Below are 20,493 nucleotides of genomic sequence, written 5' to 3'. Positions count from 1 at the left end.
ATTAACAGAGACAAGACTCAGGTGTGCCAGCGGATGATGCGCTAGTGACTTACAAAGGAAAGGTTAACGGGAGGTAGCTGAGAGGCATCAGAACCTTGCAGGAAGTCTGCTGCAAAAACAGACCGCAAGGATCCTACCTGGGCGTTATGACTCCTCCTGGAGAAGGCCCAGAAGTAGTTTGTATTTTCAGTTGGTCCCCCAGGCAATTCTAAAGCAGGTGTTCTCAGATTCCACTGCAAGAAATACCAGGTCAGGAGACACTGAAAATGGCATTCCTCTGGGTCTTTGTGGCTAATTCGCACAGTGGGTCAAAATCAGCTTTATTGCTGCGAAGTTGTGAGACAGCTCAAACCTTAAGTGTGCCACGGGAAACTCATGTTCTGGGGGGGCCCAGTGCAGTGGCCTAGCAGCTAAAGTCCTCACCTTGCATGCGCTGGGATCCCATATGGGCGTCAATTCTAGTCCCAGCAGCTCTGCTTCCCATCCAGCTCCATGCTTGTAACCTGGGAAAGCAGTCGAGGACAGCCCAAAGCCTTGAAACCCTGCACCCGCGTGGGAGACCCAGAAGTTTCAGGCTCCTGGTTTCGGATTGGCTCAGCTCCAGCCATTGCAGCTGTTTGGAAAGTGAATCAGTGGACATAAGATCTTCCTTTCTGTCTCTTCTCCTCTCTCTGTATATCTGACTTTCCAATAAAAATAATAATAAAAGACAAAAAGATCAAGAAGACAAAAAGCATTGACATAAGATCTCGGGCCTTCTCATTGTCGCCATTCTACGCAGGTCTCCCAACTGTACTTTCTAAACACAGTAATTCCATTTCCAAGGGGGGAAAAGGGCATTTTAGGTGAGCTAAAGTAAAATTCTTAGTACAAGGTATTGACGGGCCAACAAATATGGTTCACGTCTTCATCCACAAACAACTGCGGAGGAGAGGAAACTAAATGAGTGGAAATTGGTCATGGGAGGGGACAGCAATATCCACTGGGCACTAGAGAATAATCCTGTCCCATAAAAACAGTAGCTGCCTCCTCCCCTAACGTACCCACGATTCAGGAATCATCTGAGAAAACATCTTCCCCAAACATGCAACTCTAGGAGCACAGAGGCGCGCAGGTGAGGGAGACTCTGGATCTACAAACACCCCCTTCTCAGAAGCATGAACCCCCATCACGGTCCGGCGGGAAGAATTCTCGATTTTGCTGGGTGAAGCTTGAGGGGACTGGTCACTGGAGCATTTCCAGATTGCCTGAGCTCCCCTCGGGAATTTATGTTATGAAATGGAGCATTTCAAAGCACTGGGAGTTCCGATTTGTGAACTGGACTGTTACAGTGGTTTAATTTCCTGAAATATAGCTACCTTCTTAGCAAATAGATTTTCCAACACACTGCATGAGCTGTTGCACAGCCTGGACTTACTATTTTTAGAAGCTGCAGCACAGTATGCACTTATGTATGTTCACTCAGCACAGTGTTTGACACACAGACACACTCAGAGAATGGCTGGAAACAAGATGTCTACACAAACAACACTTCGTCAAAACTGCTCCTCCCGATGGGGAGGTACTGGTGCTGCTGCCTCTTTCCATCTTCACTCCTCCATTCATGCACTCCACAGACATTTTCGAGGCTCTGCACCAGATAACTGCTCTGAGAGAAAAAGAGCATATTTGGGGGGTGGAGGGGAGGAACAATAAAGAACTTCAAAATCACGTATCATGATAGTCAAGGTGTTCAGCACAGTGGTTTGTCTTGACAACAGGAGGGCATGGGTGGGATTGTGACACCATCCCAGGGCTCTTGTGAAACTGCTCTAGCCCTGTATATGACTTGTGTGTCTGGCAATAATGATATCACAGCTGACCTACAGAGAATATGAGCATGTCACCCAACTTCTGAACTTATGGATATATAAGAAAAGGTCTTCATAATCAAATTCGTGGAAATACGTATGATAGGAACATACACACGAAACCCAAAAGCCTTCGGCACCAAAATAAACATAACCTTTTGTTCCACTGTCTATGAATAACTGCAAGTCCCTTTGTAGACAACATGGATAGTCATATGCAAGATATGTATTTAAAAACTATACTCAACCCCTGTTCACAGTGCTAGGACTGAAGATAACTGCTTTTGCTAGCCAATGCAAAGTGAAGAATTTTTGTTTCTTCCTTACCATGAATTTACCACAGCTATTCACAATGGGCAAAAGCTGGTTTCTTATGGGGCAAGAAAAAAAAAATCTTAAGCAATCCGACTTAAGCCTTAAAGTTTCCAATTTGCTATTAGAATCGCACGGTGAGGGGTTAATCAGGGAACAGAAAGCCTAAAATGGCTTACGGGGTATGCGATGATTTTTAAAACAGGATTGGTAAGCACTACTCTACAGAGTCATCCAGCACGAACTGAGGAGACAGAGAAGCAGGCCAAAGCAAACAAATGCACCCCAAACCTGGCTCCCAAAATCAGCATCTGTGGAGTCCGGCTGACCTCCTTGCCTGCCCGACTGTGGTCAGAGAAAAGACGAAGCAGAAGCCACGTCACTCTGCTCATGTCGAGATGAGGGAAGCTCTGTCCTCTCATGAACACTCCCATCCTGACCTTTCCTCTCTCACCATCTGACCCCCAGGGCACCACTAAAGTCAGCCACAAGGGCTGCAAGGAAGCAGGTCAGGGCTGCTCCGCATCCACAGGGGACTTGCACTCCCAGTGGCAGAGGGCTTTGCAGCGCTTCGCAGGTGAAGCTCTACCCCGACACAGTCTCTCTTCCCAGCTTCAGAGATCCACTTGTCTAGGATTTCTATCCCAACCATGTGGGAAGGGACCAAACACATCAAGAGAAGGAGCCAGAGCCCACACACCATCAACATCTGGTTGATTGGAAGACTGTTTTATTTCACCAATCACAATCTCTTGGTGTGGAGAAAAGATCCAAATACCTCTAGCAGTCTGAATTTCCTCTGGTGAACAACCAAAATGATTGTACTCACTGCTCACCTCCCCAAACAAGACACCACCACTCAGCTCTTGTCATAGAGTTCGCAAACATTAACCACAGATCCTATCGTAATGGCAAATATTTTAACCTTGACCTTGAAGCCTAGCTTCTGACGTTATATTGACATTCACGCTCATCCCAATAGGGCCTTCCTTTTTATATGATGGTTGTCAAGGAAACAAGATATGGAAGACAGCTGACTAAGCTACATTCAGAATTTATCATATATGAGAACCTGGGAGAGAAAAAAATGCCAGTCTTAGGAAGACAGGGCAAGGAACAAGATAATCCCTTTGTTTCTTCCCACTAGGGAAACTGATTACTGATCATAGGAATTCCTAATGCTCTAGATTTTCCTTTCAAAAAACATCACCTAATTTTAAAAGACTCATTTATCCAAACTTTCATTTGTTCCTAATCTGCACAAGATGCTAAGGAGAGAGCCGCGAATATGGATTATTCCTGTTTCTTGGGAGACCACAGCCAAAAGGAAGAGATTATTATTATATTTATGACAACCCCATATTTGTTGAACACTTGCTATGCAATAGACACTGTATGATTTTACAAACATTACCTTTTAATCACACAATGTGAAGTGACATCAACAAGGTCCTATAATTATACAGAATCCTAGGGACTGGGATTGAATATCAAGATTTACTTCAAAAGCCTTCATCATCTTGGCAACTGGCTCAAATAAGTTAGTCAAATAATCACTACACAGTAAAAGGTATATAAAAATTCTTACTAGACTCTCTGGATGGGGCAACTAATTGTACCTGGGAAGGGGAAGTAAATCCAGAAAAAAATTTAAGGTGGCTCTACATGAAATTCAGAGTTTTAGACTGAATGAACATCGCACAGTAGTTACAAGCAGTACAACTGCCAAAGAGACACGCACCTTCTCACAACAAATGACACTGCCACATCTACAGGACTTCAAGTGTCCAGGAATATTTTATTCAGAAACTGTTGAAAATAAAATAAAAAAGAATAAAGCTTGAAATCAAAATACATCCAGACTCTAGAAGACTGTTACAATGGATTAAAAAAAAAAAAACTCATGCAGATATTATTCATCTAAGCGGTAAAGCAGATAGAGAGTGATACAGAGATGGATGGAGCCCAAAATTCCATCTAGGACCTCGTACGAGGATAGCAGGGGACCAAGGACTTGCACCATCACCCACTGTCTCCCACGTAAATTACCAGGAAACAGTTCCGTAAGTGGAACAGCTGATCCTCATATGCCCTGATATGTGATACTGGCCTCACAGCTAGTGACTTAATCTGCTGTGTCCAAATATTTGCCCCATGATGGATTCTTAATTTAATTAAAAATATTTATTTTTAAATTGAAGGGCAGATTTACAAGGAGAGAAGACACAGAGAGATCTTCCATCTGCTGGTTCACTCCCCAAAGGCTGCAATGGCTGATGTTTGCAGGTTATGTAGATACTGCACTATTTGATATAGACTTGTGCATCTGTGGTTCTCAGGCCCCCGCAGCCACTCCCTTAAGGGGGCTGGCACACTACTGCACAATATTATAATATTTAAGCATCCTTGTTCTCAGAGTTTGCAAATACAAGTTAAGGTGCAGTCAGCTCTATTCTCTGTATCTCAGGTTCTGACGTGTGGAACAAAAATGCAACCACCTGCTTGTTCTGCAAGACCGAAAACAATATGCACCAGCAGAACCTAGTGGAGGGCTTAACGGAGTCAGCTTCCATGTGCGGGAGCTAATTCTGACTCTGGGAGGCTGCGATATTCCCATGTGACATGTGGAACAAAGGCCTGATCCTGTGAGGGAGCTCAGCAGGCTAGTCCCTGACCGTGTCTGTCAGTACTTATGAAGTCCCTTCCCTGCTTTATAATGGCTGGTTTGGGAGGGCAACAGTTATGTATTAAGTACATATAATGCAAAGTCAACGAGCAGGCACTGGGACACAATGTACATTAAATAGAAAGACCACAGTAGTAATAACAGGGGATGAGAAAGGGGAGTTTCAACAGTGCTATTATGCCGATGAATAAGATGTTGATCACCGCTTGCTATTTTCTCTTCAAACATATTATTTAGCCAGGAGTGAGCAGATTTAAAACCCAATGGGGTTCTTGAATACAGCCAGACTGAGTGGTTAAATCCAATGAAAATATCCTAGTTAGAAGAGTCTTTAGCTAGGCAAGTTGAGTACACAGAGGGATGTTTAACAGGTCGGACCATGAAGACGTCCATCTTTCAACAATGGTAACAAGAATGACGGTGATGACAATAATGGATGTGCAGTACAAACTAGTCTACAAGGCAGTTCCCCCGACTTCATTTCACTGGATTCCTGAGAACATTCTGTGAATGATACAAGCAAGGCTTCTGGTGGCACCACGTCCCAGTACTTTACGGAGTTACACGAACAGCTCTAACAGGCTGTGAAGTATTTACTAATGCTCTCAGAAACAGAGACTCGGATTCTGATATTTATGCATATCTTTTCCCATAGGCAGAGGAAGTAACACAGTACTTGGGATGAAAGTTTCAAGTGTTTCCCAATTTCCTACTCCATGTTATCTTCCATTAGACATGATTCTGGTTACATGTTTTCAGCAGAGAAGAGAGGATCTACCACTTTATGGTCACCAGAGCAGTGAGTTAGGGATGTAAGTCACCTTAGAGTATTCAGGCAGTGTGCCCAGTGCAAGTACCATCTTACATCTTGCATGGTTGGGAACAGAAAATCCATCGGGCTGGTCTCCAGCCTTTGGGGCTTGACTTTTCCATTGCATCATCTTTAAGGGCATCAAGTCGGTGCCAGTTTGGACAGCAGAGTCACCTCCAATATTTTCCAGAGGATTTTGGCAGTGTTTGGAGATGTCTGTGGTAGTTATGGCTTGGGGGTGCAAGAAGGGTGCTACGGTATCCGAAGAGTAGCAGCCAGGGGTGAGGGAGGTCCCATAGACAGGACACCCCTCACTGGAAAAACCATCTGGCTCAGAATTCTGACACAGTGCCCAATGCAACTAGTACACACTCAGAAAACATGGATGAACAAGCTGATCCTGCACCCGCATACAAGTTTAGCCTTAGCCTTGGCTTCATGGAAAAGACTGCAGTCCAGGAAAAAGACTGTGTATTCCAGGAAAAGACAGTGTATTCCAGGAAAAATAAACTACCAAGAGATCTGAACAAACACAAAAGAAGAAACTGAAAAAAGCCCAACCGCCCAGTGACTGGCGCAGGAGCTGCCTCTTGGCTGGAGGCAATGAGCCCTGGGCTCCCCTGAGAGGGAAGACTACCCTTTGCACTAGATCGAAACACTTCCTTTACCCAATTGGTTAAGCCTTACCCTAAATCCCACTGCACGCTGGACCAAGGGCCCCAAGCTCTTGGTGAGGGTCAGCCGGCATTGCTTAGCATTTGCAGGTGGAAACAGCCCAGTGCTGGGGAGGTAGTGTAGTGCGTGACTGGAGCGGATCTCCAGACAAGAAACAGAATTTCTGTTCTTCCTGCCGAGCATGCTGCTTCTTCAGTTCCCCATGCTCTCATCACTGTGCACCCAATCACTGGATCCAGTCCTCTCCCTCCCACTTCCCAGATTTACCCGTGCCACAGGCTATCGTTAGCAAGAACAGTCTTTTAGACATGCAAGACTTTACACACCTCAATGCTTCCATAAATTAGCATGCGGATTGTACATGGCATTCCGGTACTGTAAGACAGGGCTGTGAGCCCAGGCCCAGGCTCCCACAGTTCTTAGCTAAGAAGTCTAGTCCAAGTCGTCTCTGTTTGTTTCTCACCTGGTCAAGGGATGGCTGTGAGAAGTACATGGGGCACTCTCACACGGGATGTTATAAGACAGGCAGCGCATACATGCAGCTCATCACATTACTCCGATTCTTATGTACAGTGTTGTAGACCATCTTACCCAGTATGTCGTTTCATATTTTCTTCATTATTATTATTATTCAACTTGCCGGGGTTTGCCATTTTCTTACTCACGAAACCAGTACTCTGAATTTCCTGTTTTTAGTGCCTTGCTATTGCATTCTGCTTACTTCACAGACTTTGCCTGAACACTCGGTTTCCGTTGTGCTTTCCTTGGGACCTCACATTCACTCGTTTCGATGACTGAACGGGATGTGAGGTTCATTTATCATCATTGTTTCTGAAAAAAAAAACTATTAAAAACATCTCCAGTGACAGCTTTGTACACGTGCCATAAACTTCCATGTGAAATGTTCCGCTTTTGCTAGTTTCAAAATAGGCCATAATTTTAGTTTTTATTTCCTTTTGGATTAACTACACATTCAGGAAGACTGTTTACCGTCCCCTAATTTCCTGAATCTCCTATTTAAAAATCTGTTTCTGATATGTAGCTTTGCTCTACTATGATCACAAGTGGGAAATTTGCAATATTTAGGATTGGGAATTTAATGAGGCTTTTGTGTATCTTACTCTACCATCATTTATGCAATTTTCAAAATAAACATTGGAGAAACCATTTTTATTCCATTTGATGGATATGAAGTTTGATATCAATTGATGTTGATTATATATTTTTAAAAACTTATTCATTTGAGAGGCAGAGGGAATGAGAGGGGGGAGCTTCCGTATGCTGGCTCTCTCCAAATGGCTGCCAGGTTGGGCCAGGCCGAAGCCAGGAGCCTGGAGCACCACGCAGCTCTCCCACATGGGTGGTAGGGGCCCAAGCATGGTGACCATCTTTATCCACCTCCCCAGGGGCATCAGAAGGATACTGGATCTGATTCTGTTCTCACTGCAGCTGCCAGCATCACAGGGAACAGCATAACCTGCTACCCCACAAAACTCCATGATTACATTTTTCAATATTTTTGTCATTAATGATATACAGTAAGGCATATCTTGTTCTTAGGGGCTCAAACCTTCCTATCTATCTTACATGTTGATTAATTTCTGCATTTGATTTTGAAGCCTTCTTCTTGTTAGAAAAGCTGCAAGAAAAGATTCATGACTCATTTGCTTTTTCCTACATGGAGATCTAAAGTTCAGGCATTGTGCTTTTTTCTCTATTTTCTTTACTTCCTATTTGATAACCACCTCTCGTTAACACAGTGCAGACTGTATTTATACCTTCACCAGTGCACAAACATGACCTTTTTTGTCCTGGGGCAACTAAAGGGAAGTGCTGTAAAACGGTATGCAGGAATGCTGGTGCTGCAGTTCAGCAAGTGAGGCCACCACTGCAGTGCTCGGGTCCCTGCCACTCACATGGGAGATGCAACTGGAGTCCAGGCGCTTGGCTTCAGTCTGGCCCATTCCGGGCTGCTGTGGTCATCTGGGAATAAATCACTGTATGAAAGTTCTTTCTCCTCTCTCTCTCTCTCTAACTCTGCCTTTCAAATAAGTACATAGATATTTAAAACATAAAAAGATTTTATATGAAAAATAGAAGGTAAAATACTCTTAAGGTTGTATAGCTATTGATCACATGTTGAGGTGATACAATTTTATATCTAGATAAAGTGGACCATTGAGATGCATTTTGCTTGCTTCATTTTGCTTTTAGAAGTGTGCCTTAGTAGAACATGTGAAATTACCAACAGTACACTGTTCTGCTACTGAAGGATGCGTATTTAGGAGTCAGAATACTCAGCTTCATAGTTGAGTCCCACCATGCATCAGTTGAGTGATACAAACACGTCTCTTTAAAAGTTTTAGCTTCCTTGACTGAAAATGGGTGAAAAAAAATTATAGTGACCTCAAAGCTCCTTGTATAACTAAAATAAGATTATGTGGGGTGGCTGTTGTTGGGTAGTGAGTTAAGGGGTTGTTTGGGATACCCCCACCCTACACTGAGGTTCCAGTTTGAGTTACTGCTGCTCTGCTACCAGTCTAGCTTCCTGGGTAGTAATGGATGACAGCTCAGCTACCTAAATGATAGCCACCCACATGGGAGTACTGAATGGAGTCCTTGGCTGGAGGCTCTCCTCTCCTCTCCTCTCCTTCCCTCCCCTCCCCTCCCCCCATCATTTCTCCTTTAAAATAGGAAAATCTTTAAAAAAAACACTAAAATGAAGTATGTAGCATATACATGCTAGTATATAATCAATTCTTATTCATGAGAATTACCATTCTCCTAAAGCACAGATTTATTCATTTTAATCCTAGCAATTTGTAGCTTTTCTGCGAATTACTGATTTTATCTGCACTGTAGAGGATCTTTTTGATCAGCATGCACACAATTCCTTCCAGCTTTTGACGATTTTAGTTTTAATTTCATCATCATGTGGATGAACCATCCCTCCCATCAGCCTTTGAAGTGCCTGGAGTCCCTCATTTTCATGAACATTCCCCCCACACCACCTCAACTACTTTATCTCAGAAAGTTCCAACACTCTACTCCCCAAATCCACTCTCTTCCTTCCAAACGTTTGGACAAAGCCTGCTCTCACTATAAAACTATCTCCTAGCCGCACCACAGTTTCAACTTCACTCACTCTGCCCGTGTTTTCCCTATCCAAGCTCCTGTATTAACTGGCTACCTAGCTTCCTTTTGTTTCTAAGACAAACAAAACAGCTTAGATTTCAAGGTTCATCATTATAACTAGTCTTGAATCAGTGAAGTGGATTTGTAAGGGAATTATCACTGCACTAACAGCCAGATGAACAACAATTAAAAGAGAGAAATATACATATATATATACATATACATATATATATAAAATTCTATTAAAAAGGTACAGCTACAGAGACAAGAAGAGACTAAAACAGGGATCTCCCATTTGCTAGTTTACTCCCCAAGGCTGCAATGGCTGCAACCGGGCCTGTGTGAAGCCAAGAGCTTTCTTCCAGATCTTCCACATGGGCACAGGGGTCAAAAGTCTTGAGCCATCACATACTGCTTTCCTAGCCCATAGGCAGGGTGCTGGACAAAGTAGCTGGACACGAACAGGTGATCATATGGGATGCCGTCACCACAGTCAAAGGCTCAGCCTACTCTGCCATGGTGCCAGTTCCAAGTCCTAACTTCTGACAGCATTCTTCCAATTCCTTTGGTAAATTCTTATCTAATAAAGCAAGCATGCGCTCTGTCTACAGCAGGAGGAAATCAGGCGCCTGGAAACCTTTCCTTCTTTATCAAGCTGACTAAGCCACCATGGTTGGTGGTGGGGGCTGGCACAGAACATAGTGAGTCTGCGAGAGGAGGATGTTCAAGATGGGAAAACGACCAGGAAGGAGACACTCGATCACTTTTCATAAATAAGCCTCCAAGCTTCAAACAATTACTACTCCAGGTGTCAACCCTGTGGATCTGAAACAACAGCTATAAATTGAAGAACTTGAGAAAACGATGAAGATACAGGACAGAGACCAAAGTAATACAATCAGGTGATGGAGCCACCTGCAACCCATGTATTACAGACAGGTCCAAGCAAGTGGCTGGACATCGCTGAGGCACTGTCATTTCGGGTGAGGTAGAGGAAATGGGGTGATGCTGAGAAGACGAGAGGATCTAACAGACAGAGCAGCTGTTCACACCTCTGGCTGGTCACTCTGTGCAGCCTCAACACACACATCCTTCACAGTGCCCTGGGACCAGTCTCAGTCTACACACTGGGTTTTGTCTTAAGAAACAAAGGTCATGGGGTCGAAATGGTGGCTCAAAAGTTTAATCTTTCACCTGCAAATCGTATGGGCACCGGTTCAAGTCCCAGCTGTTCCATTTCCATTCAGCTCCATGCTTGTGACTGGGAAAGCAACATAGGATGGCCCAAAGCCTTAACACCCTGCACTCGCGTGGGAGACCTGGCTCTAGATCACCTCAGCTGCACCTGTTGCGGCCATTTGCAGAGTGACCCAGTGGACACAAGAGCTTTCTCTCTGTCTCTGCTCTCTGTAAATCTGCCTTTCCAATAAAAACATATAAATCTTAAAAAAAAATAAAAGAAATAAAGGTCACATCCCTGGCCCTGCATTTTGTCAATTTAGTAGGGAAGGCAGCTGAAAGAAACGGGCAATGACACATTTGCACTTGGTGCTTATTAATGCCCTTGACCAACAGGGGGAATGAAAAGATGAGGGCTTCAGAGACGCACACGGCTGATATTTCTTAATAGAGCTTTAACCAGGGAACACGGTCCTTTGAGAGGTAATGATCTCTTATCTTGCAGAGTATTCAAAAGCAGATTAATGACCATTTGTACAGAAAATTATAGAAGAAAGCGGAAGGTTATTCAATAAGACTGCCATGTTCTCCTTAATTAAGATCCTACTCTTCTCCAAAGGGGACGGGGCCCAATCACTTGGCAACTCCCTTAGACAGAGAAAAAATTGTGCATCCAGTGAATTGAACAGCCGGAATAAACAGATTCATCTCTAATACAGATGGTAATTTTTGCTGGTTGTCAAACAAGTGCCCATGTCCAGCATTTAACAAAGGCCAAACTTCTAAGCAGAGATATGTTTCTGATGTGCTACACCGGTTCACACCCATTCTGGGACCCTCCCCTCACTCTTCTGAAACAGGCAAGCTAATGATCATGTCAGCAGTGCACAGCCAATCTCCCAGAGCCAGTCACAACACACAGGCACTGCATGGATCATCACCAATCAAACAAGGAAGAAAATGCCACAGGTGAGCTTTCCCAGACCTGTTTGGGGGGTTAACCTCCACCCACCCTCCAGCATGGCACAAGACTGAAGAGAAAAGAAACAAGCCCACTCACGCACTTGGAGAGCAAGTCAAATTGTACATCCCGCAGTAGGCGGACAACACTGAGTGTCTAAGGAGCGGAGGTTGGTTACATCGTGGGCTTGTCAGATGGGGGTGACAATGTGGGCTTGTAGATTTGTCAGAAGGAAGCAAGAGGGCAATTCCAACACATAGGCGAAAGGTAGTTGTGTGAGGGCAACAGAAGGACACAGCCTAGGACCTGCTGTATGTCCAGTTCTGCCCATTCCAACTTGTGACTGCTTCTCATCTTCCCCAGGACAGGGGAGCCACAGCTACCAAGTGCTCTGGGTGTGACCATCTCGGTCAGCTGGATGATGAAAGCCACACACATCTGACTTCACGTCTCAGCAGACCATAACCCTCCCAGAGACAGTCCAGTTTTGTGGTCTCCCTTATGGCTCAGTCTCCCTGATACTGTGCCAGCTGCCTGGGAATTATCTGAGCACAGCAGCTCAAGTTCAGCCATTGGCAAGTGTGTGTTCCCCCTCCTGCCCCCTTCTAAAACCTAGATCTGGCAACCAGAAATCCCATCCCCAAGGCTGGAAAAGGTCTGCGCTGGAATCCTACGTGAGAACCTGGGCTGCTTTCTCACCAGCTCATCTGGGTGTCAACTGACCCTAAGACATGGACGCCTCATGTTCTCTGCAGAGCCTTCTCATTGAAGACGCCCTGCTGCCAGGTTGTCTCTCTCTAGAAAAGCCCCAAAGCAGACAGGTGGTACTCCCCTCTCCACACAGCCTCAAGAGAAGTCTGCCTGCCAGGGAGTTCTGTGAAGAGCACTGCTGCTTCATGCCACAGAGAACATCACAAAGGCAATTAGGGATGAAGAGGAAGCCACTTTTTAAAGTCAACCATCAATATTTTCCGTCACTACAGTCCTGAATCCCACTTCATAATCTTTCTGATGTTGGTCTGGAGCAGGAAGCAGAGAGAAAACAGGAGATGAAGGCAGGCTGCCAGCTAGGCGGGCAGATCTTCCAACAACCACTGCCCCAGCTATTGCTCTCAGTGAATCTGGGCTCCCCTGCATTGGATGATGGGGATGAGGGGTGGTATGGGGTCCCACAATGATGACATTTTGAGCCAGAAGGGGCAAGATCAAATGTGGGGAGATGGGCAGGGCTCTGCAAACCAGTAAGAGGTGCTTTGCTGTCTTTACAGCACACTCTGTGCCAGCTTGGTGGTTAGTGCAGGAACCTTGCCTGCGAGAGGCAGGGCCAGCTCAGACCCCAGCAGCAACCAGAGTGCTTCCCCACAGCCATCGCAGGAAGCTCTGTTCCCGGCAGTCCCTGCTTCACACTGAACGCATTTCTTCTTCTGGAGCATTCTCGTCGGGCACACCAGTGAGAGCCCGGAGGACTCCAGACTGGACATTAGTGAGGGCACAGGTCACGGGCAAGGGCATGGGTTATGAGTCAGACAGCTCTGGATGACTCCGCTATCTGCCCACTACATAATCTGGAATTAGTTGTTGGATGTCCTAAGCCAGAGTTTCCTTATCTGTATAACATGTCAAAACCAGGACCAACTTAACAGAGCTGTGAGCATGCGTGAGACAGCCACATACTGGGAACCTTTTATTTCTTTCACAGGCCATTTGCATATTTATTACATCACTCACGGGCTGTATAAAATTAGCAATTTGAAAATTAGGTTGAATTTTGAGTCCTGGTGTGGTTGCCTTAGTAGGGCCAGAACCAACGATTACCCCAACCTTATAAGGACTGTGGGCCGGGCATTCCCCACCCCTAAACACAAACCATGCCAGTGCATCCTAAGTGTCAGATGTTGGCACACATCGCTGGGGGCACCCAAAGTCACAGAGCACCCACTGAATTCCATGATCCCATATCTCTGACTTCATTTTAAAGCCACAAATCAATGATCAGCCTTGGCTTGTGGATCTTGGGCAACTCTAAGCGTGCGTGTGTGAACGATGTGTGACATGTGGATGAACACACCTCTCTCGACCCCAACCGGTGCAGCTAAGAGAAGCCAGTGAGACGCGCCAACAGCCATAAGCACTCCACTAAGTTAGCTTTGTCCCCCTCTGCTGTTGACACGTGGGGTGACACACACCAAGTGGGGAGCAGAGACCCTCCGCAGCTCTGAATGCTGACCTGAATGCTTGGAGCCTGGAAGTCAGTGAGCCATGAGTGGTTCCCAGGCCACAGGGACAGGTAGCACACCTGAACCCTATTTGCAAATTCATGCTAATGAGGCATTATGGAGAAGAGGGACCTGGGTCAGTGTGGATTTTCCTCAGTCTGTCTTCAATCAGGACCCCAACCCTTACCCATTTCCAGCTCCCCATTCCTCGGATGTAATCAGGGCCGAGAGGAGCATCTCAAAGACTTCCCTTCTGACAGCTGTACATAGCCATTCCCTGGAGCCCTATGCAGGGAAGATGTCACTGTGTGAGCTTCCCGGAGCAGAAGCCGTGTGGACAACCTATCTGACAACCTCTCCCAACTCCCCCTTCTCCTTTATAATTCTTCTTAATAAATTGAAACCAAGGAAGAGCTCGTTTGGGCCCACAGGGCATGTCTGCCCCAGAATGGCTACTTGAATCATCCTGTTTCCTACAGCAGCTTTGCTCTCTGGTACACCAAGTGTCCAGGTTACAGCAGCCTGGGCCAAACTTGAACTGCAAACACCAGGGTGCACATGGCCAGAGGCAGGGGGAGTCCAGAAACCAGCTCAGGGGAACAATCACTTCTGTGTGGGCAAATGAGTGGATGGGGGCACAGAGGGTGGGTGACAAGCCAGCAGGAGGGGGCCAGGCTGCAGGGAGCAGAGGGATCACAGGCTGGGGTGTGGCTCTGGATCTTACACACTTGATCACTACTACACATTCCTACTGCTGCTGTCATTTTGCTGGAAAACATACATTTTATAAAATGCTTTAGCCTCTGACTGCAGAGGACACAGGCCTAATAGGGGAATGAGAAGTAGGGATTCAGGCTCTTGCACGGGTTGGCCAGTAGCAGAGGTTGAGAAGCGGGGCAGAGTGAGGGAAACAATAGTGTTCTGCAGACTTCGAACCTTTAAAAGGGGTTATTTCTCAACCTAAGGCACCTTTAAAAAACAGATTCAAAACCCAGTATATAAAATAAGGGACAACTGGTCTACCTGGACAGCCGTGGACCTGAACAAGTTGTAGCATGTCTTCCTCTTTGCCTTCTTTCCCTTGTGACCTCATGGAAGCCCTGGACCACTCAACAGTAGGTTATAGCCCAGGACTCTTTCTTCCACCCTCCATAGTGTGGGTGGATTTCAAAACAGACCACCCAACCAGCAGCATTTTAGGGCACACATGGTCTTCATTACACACAGGAGAGAGAGGTGCATTTTCAAGAAGCTGCTGTTACAGGCACTGCTGGGCCCTCTCACAAGCGACTTTACTGTATCCCTTCCTGAGATGCTCACGTGGTGGTCTGCATCCATCTGAGAGCTGATGGGACTTGAACTTGGAGGAAAAGCAGATGCAGAGTGCCACAGAGGCACCCTCAGTGCCAGCTGCCTTCCTCCCCTCCCGCTGCTCCTCCCCCACGGTGTTGGTGCGAAGGCCATAGGAGACCGAGTGGCTGGCTTTCACCTTAATTAGTGCAGCAATTTGCTCAATTTTGTTTTCCCCTTTTTAAGAGTGTTAATCAATTTTAGCTCAGAATAGATCGGAATGGCATGCAAACTGCCACGACAATCCCCAAATGCTAAATTCTGAGCATCTCCATCAAACCTCAGAGCTTGAGATACATGAAAATCAGAAATTCCGGCCGACATTGCTGTGATCTATTTGCAACGTTATAGCTCTGAAATGGAAAGATAATGACTTCATGATGTTTGGAAGAAGCAATTTGCCAGCATCAGCCTCATGCCTAGGTTTTTGGACCTTCCCCAGGTGACTGGAGGGAGAACATCAACGTATTTCTGCAGTTTCACATTCTCTAGTGAGAGCCATCACAGGACCCCTAGTAGGCACAAGAAACACAGAAAAGAGGAAAATATGCTGATTCTTCCCCCAGTCCACAAAAGAGGGTTCCAGCAGGTATAACAAAGAACAGAAAATTCATTATTCTTCCCCAGAAAAAGGCAACATAGCTAAGTGCTTCAGGTTGGGCAGGTCTCAGATGGCACAGATTGGAAGGGTGTAGGAGATAGAAGGGACAGAATGAGCAGAGACACAAACCCAGAAGAGACAGCAAAGGTGACTGGGTGCTCTCTATTACTAGAGTTAAGTAACTGGGAAAATTTGCAAGGATGGCAGGAGGTAAGAGTGGAAACAGAGGCAAATGGCAGGCCTCATTAACCAGCTATGACTCTCAACCCCAATGCCAGCCAGTTGAGCCTAAATGAGAAGCGGTATACAAGGGAGTGAGCTAACCAAATGAGTTTGCTTTGGTTGTAATTCTCCAGCCCACCAGAATATTCAGCTCAGTCCTTTTAAAGGACATTTATATACCCAGTCCCACATCAGAGCCTCTTGCCTCCTCCATGGGGTGGGTAGTAATCATTTCCCTACCAGTGAGAAAACAGGTTCCGCACAGGTAGGTCATCTACTTTGTATCTAATGACCAATAAATGGCAGCAAATCAATTCAAACCCAGGTCCACTGGACTCAGATCTGACGGAGCAGCAGAATTCTCTTGAGAACAGTAGTGCGTGTCACTTTCCGATAGGGATCAGCCCAACACTTTCCAGTCTCTACAGGAAACCTCGGTAGCCAGAACGGAATGGACCAATTTGGACTCTGTGCTAATGGCATGGTGACATTGACACTTCCCGTAAGAAACTGAAAGCAAAAAGTTTTAGGTAGACCTTGACCATTTTCAGTTAGAGCTGAGGTCACTGCCCATACTATCATTTACTAAACCACACACACACACACACACACACACGGAAAGCTTCCGGCTGACAAGAGGAACCCCTCTCCCTCCTGCCCGTACCTTTAGTTCATCAGCATTGTAGAAGTCCACTCGCACGGCAGGCACCATCCAGGTCTGGAAGAGTGTGGCCAGGATCTGCTCTGCGATGGAGTCTGCAATGAGGTGGAAGTGGAGAGGGTTCCGCCTGTGGGGGTGAGAGGAGGCAACATCAGGGAGGTTAAGACGGTTCAGTCACAGACTGCAGAACCACCTCTTCCCAGTTCCCAAGGCAGGGCCAGCCACAGGGGAGGTCACCCCAGCATGTTCCCAGAGCAGCACATCCTGTGAAAGATGTGAGAACAGAAGCAGGGAAGGTATGGCACCCCAGATCAGCCCTTCAGAGAAGGGATGACGCCTTGGCAACAACACCCATTCCAAGCCAGCCATGAAACTGGGCATCTGGCTGGCTGCCCAGCCCTGGCCTCCCGATCTGCAGGGCGTTCGCAATGCACATGATGGGGACAAAAAAAAATACCTGGATTCAAACACTTCTGGTACCAAAATTAAACTTTATAAATAATTTCTATTATGATTATTATTTTTAATTTGAAAGGCAGAGTGACAGAGATACATAGAAGGAGACAGGGGGATCTCTCTTTACTGCTTTACTTCCTAAATGCCTGCAGCCAGGAAGTCTGATAAGGGTTCCTGGAACTCCGGTAAGTTCCAGGAACTCCGGTAAAGAACTCAAGGATGCTGGATCAGAAGTGACAGGAACCTCTCAGAGGCATTCTGACATGGGACGCCAGCACCAGACATGGCCACTTAACCCTCAGGCCACCCAATGCCTGGGTCACCAAACTGAGCTTCGTTCCAAGGTCCCCTTACTATACGGGTAACAATCTTTCTGCAGTGTCCAACCGCAGATCGTCCTTCAGTTTTCCACATCTGCTCTTGTCTCTCCATTGTGGGCCTCTGCACATTCAGTTTGCTCTGCAGCAAATCCTCTTGTGTTTGTTCAGTTGGTCGATACTTGTTGAGCATATCCTGTATGCCACGTCATGAAATAGATGCTAGAGATCATCTTTCTGCATTCAGAGAACCCACTGTCCTGTCTGCCCTACACTTTCGCATTCTACACACGGCCATTCTCTATCTTGCCTTCAGATCCTGGGCCCATGTCCACCTGCTTCAAGAATCCTTTGCTGATACTACTCAGCTATTAAAAAACACAAAATGCAGTTCTTTGTGGCCAAATGGGCCAAACTGGAAACCATAATGCTAAGGGAAATGAGCCAATCCCAAAAGGTCAGATACCACATGTTTGCCTTAATTTAAGAGGATATGATGTTATGTAAAACATGTTATTTTATGTATATGATGTTATATGTTGTGTATAAACTAAAACTGAATTGACAATGAGGTGATCACAGAAGATGGTTAAGAAATTGCAATTGTTTTTAACATGCTGGTTACTCAATACTATAACTATTAGTTACACAACGAAGTTAATTGTTGCTGAGGGTACGTTGGAGCCTTTAATTGATCAGGTTGATAATCTGATGGTTCTGCCCTCGGACCGGACAGGGTCTCCCCAGGAAGCTGAGGAACTAGATTGGACTGTAAGATGTTGGACTCTATGTTTAGTTTATGCTTGCAAAGAGGGAATCTCAACTGTACTTGATCAGTGGATATGCAACAAGGTGGAATATTCCACATGGGGGGAGGGCGGGGGGAGGGGTGGGGTGATTCCCAGTTCCAACGAAACTGTATCACATAATACAATGTAATCAATGAATAAAAAAAAAAAGAATCCTTTGCTGACTACCATGTCTTCACAGAAGCACTATGCATGACATTGCCTATTCTCATGCCAGGATTCCTTGTTTCTTTGCCTACAACACCACTTGCCTATGAGCTCAAGCTAGGTCAAGAGTCAAGTCAGATATGTCCAAGTGGCTGGCCCCAAGAGCGATAGCTCAGTGGCTGGAATGTAGCAAGAGTTTAAGCAATGGATTCAATGGACAGAAGGGAGGAGGAAGACTGTGGACAGACTAGGGGAATAGGTGTGGACACGTTGATTAGGAGATGATCAGACTAGATAGATGTGAAATGAGGACCCGATTAAAACATAGTCTCAGGAAGAGTACTAAGGAACCTCATTGTAGGATATCAGAATAGAACTTAGTCATGGAAAAGAAACAGAGAGGGAGAGGCAGGCATTGGCACTGAGCCTCCTGGGTGGGTGGGGCGGCTGTCTTCAGGACCAGGGATACGACAAGGGATGCTGAAGGAAGATGGTGAATTTCTAATGAGGATTGGATGCATGGAGTTCCGGGCGAAGTCAAGTGATGCTATTGCAACGGATGAGTCAAGGCCTAAGGTCAAATCGCTGCACATGTAACAGGTACCCACAAGAGATGAAATGAATAAATTAATCAAAGAAGCAGTTCACACTGCAAATTTTCTCTGTAACCCATGGTCTGGAGACACCAAATTCTCCCAGTTAACTGGCCACACTTGGGGAGAAGGGGCATGCTTTCCATCTTCCACGCAGTGGAGGGATGACTTAACAAGCCATGGGTAGCAGCACTTCGCATTCGGTGGACCAAGCTCCTTATACATGCACCGACACTCCAAGCTTGCCACACAGCCACACTGCTGCGTGCGCTGGTCCTCCCCCCCCAGACTCCTCTTCCCCTCTGGCAGAAAATCCTTGCTCATCCTTTGAAGTCCATGTTTCCCAATCAACCTACCTGGAGCCAGGGTCTTTCTCCTGAAAATTCAGCCTTCTGTGCGCAAGGAGAATCTACCTTCTACATGAAAGCACATTCAAGGAAAGCAGAAGCCGACAAAGTATATTTTACTGAAGTCAAACAAACAAATCAACAATGGAAGTCATCTTTCTGATGAATGCCCTGAGAGGACACTGCACAAAGAAAGTTAAGACAGTCATCAGTAAACAACAAAGACGGCTTTCTCCAGAATCCGATCATTCTATAACCGATCCTCAGGCTCAGTCCCCTGCAACTACACAAAATAAATATGCAATGGCTTAAGAAAAAAAAAGAGGAAAAATGACTGTGCATCACAAGAAAAGAGAGAAAAACAGGTAACTCCCAGGGTAGGAGACAACAGTTGCAAAGCATGTATGTTCTCAGGGACTTGTAACCACACCATAGGAACATCTTTTACAACTCAAACAATAAAACCAAAAGTAAGCCAACTAAATGTAGTACAAAGGATCCGCATAGCAATCTCTTAAGATACACAAATAGCCCATGAAGTACGTGCAAAGATGCTCAGATGCAAGACATCATTAATCCTAGAGGAAATGCAAATCAAAACCACGATGAGATACCACCTTACACCCACTAGGGTAGCTGAACTCACGAAGAGAACAAGGATGCAGGTGCACCCTAACCTGTGACTGGTGGGACTGTAAAGTGCCATAGTTCAGGTGAATGTGGGGCTGCTGGCACCCTAACCTGTGACTGGTGGGACTGTAAAGTGCCATAGTTGCCTTGGCAAACATTTTGGCAGCTCCTCAGAAACATTAAACATAAACTTATCACTGCTGAACTAGGAGTAATTCTACTCCTAATTATGCATACACACGCAAGAATGTATGGGAGCTGGTGTTGTGGTAGCGCAGGTAAATCTGCTGCCTAAGACGTCGGCATCTCAATGCTGGTTTGTATACTCCCTGAACCACTTACAACCCAGCTCCCTACAAATGGCCCTGGGGGAAAGCAGCAAAGCAAGGCCCAGGTATGCAAGTCCCTGCTATCTATGTAGGAGACCTAGCTGAAGCTCCCGGGTACTGCCGGACTCAATCCTGGTCATTGCAACCATGTGGTGAGTGAATTAGTGAAAGGAAGAACTCTCTGTGTCTTCTCTCTCTGTAACTCT

At 45.8% G+C, this 20,493-nt stretch overlaps 1 protein-coding gene across 5 annotated transcripts in view; it reads right to left on the bottom strand.

Annotated features, from left to right (window-relative positions):
- The window catches only part of LARGE1 (LARGE xylosyl- and glucuronyltransferase 1), a 460,854-nt gene that overhangs the window by 197,806 nt on the left and 242,555 nt on the right, over positions 1 to 20,493 (bottom strand). For all 5 annotated transcript variants that reach the window (XM_058673507.1, XM_058673505.1, XM_004589562.3 and 2 more), the window contains one exon: positions 16,663 to 16,786. In XM_058673507.1, the coding sequence (XP_058529490.1) occupies positions 16,663 to 16,786 (124 nt within the window). The remainder of the gene's footprint in view (positions 1 to 16,662; positions 16,787 to 20,493) is intronic.

Source organism: Ochotona princeps, chromosome 15 (assembly GCF_030435755.1).
Source record: "Ochotona princeps isolate mOchPri1 chromosome 15, mOchPri1.hap1, whole genome shotgun sequence".
Lineage (NCBI taxonomy): Eukaryota > Metazoa > Chordata > Mammalia > Lagomorpha > Ochotonidae > Ochotona > Ochotona princeps.
Note: the sequence above shows the minus strand (reverse complement) of the source record. Positions and strands in the feature narration are given on the sequence as shown.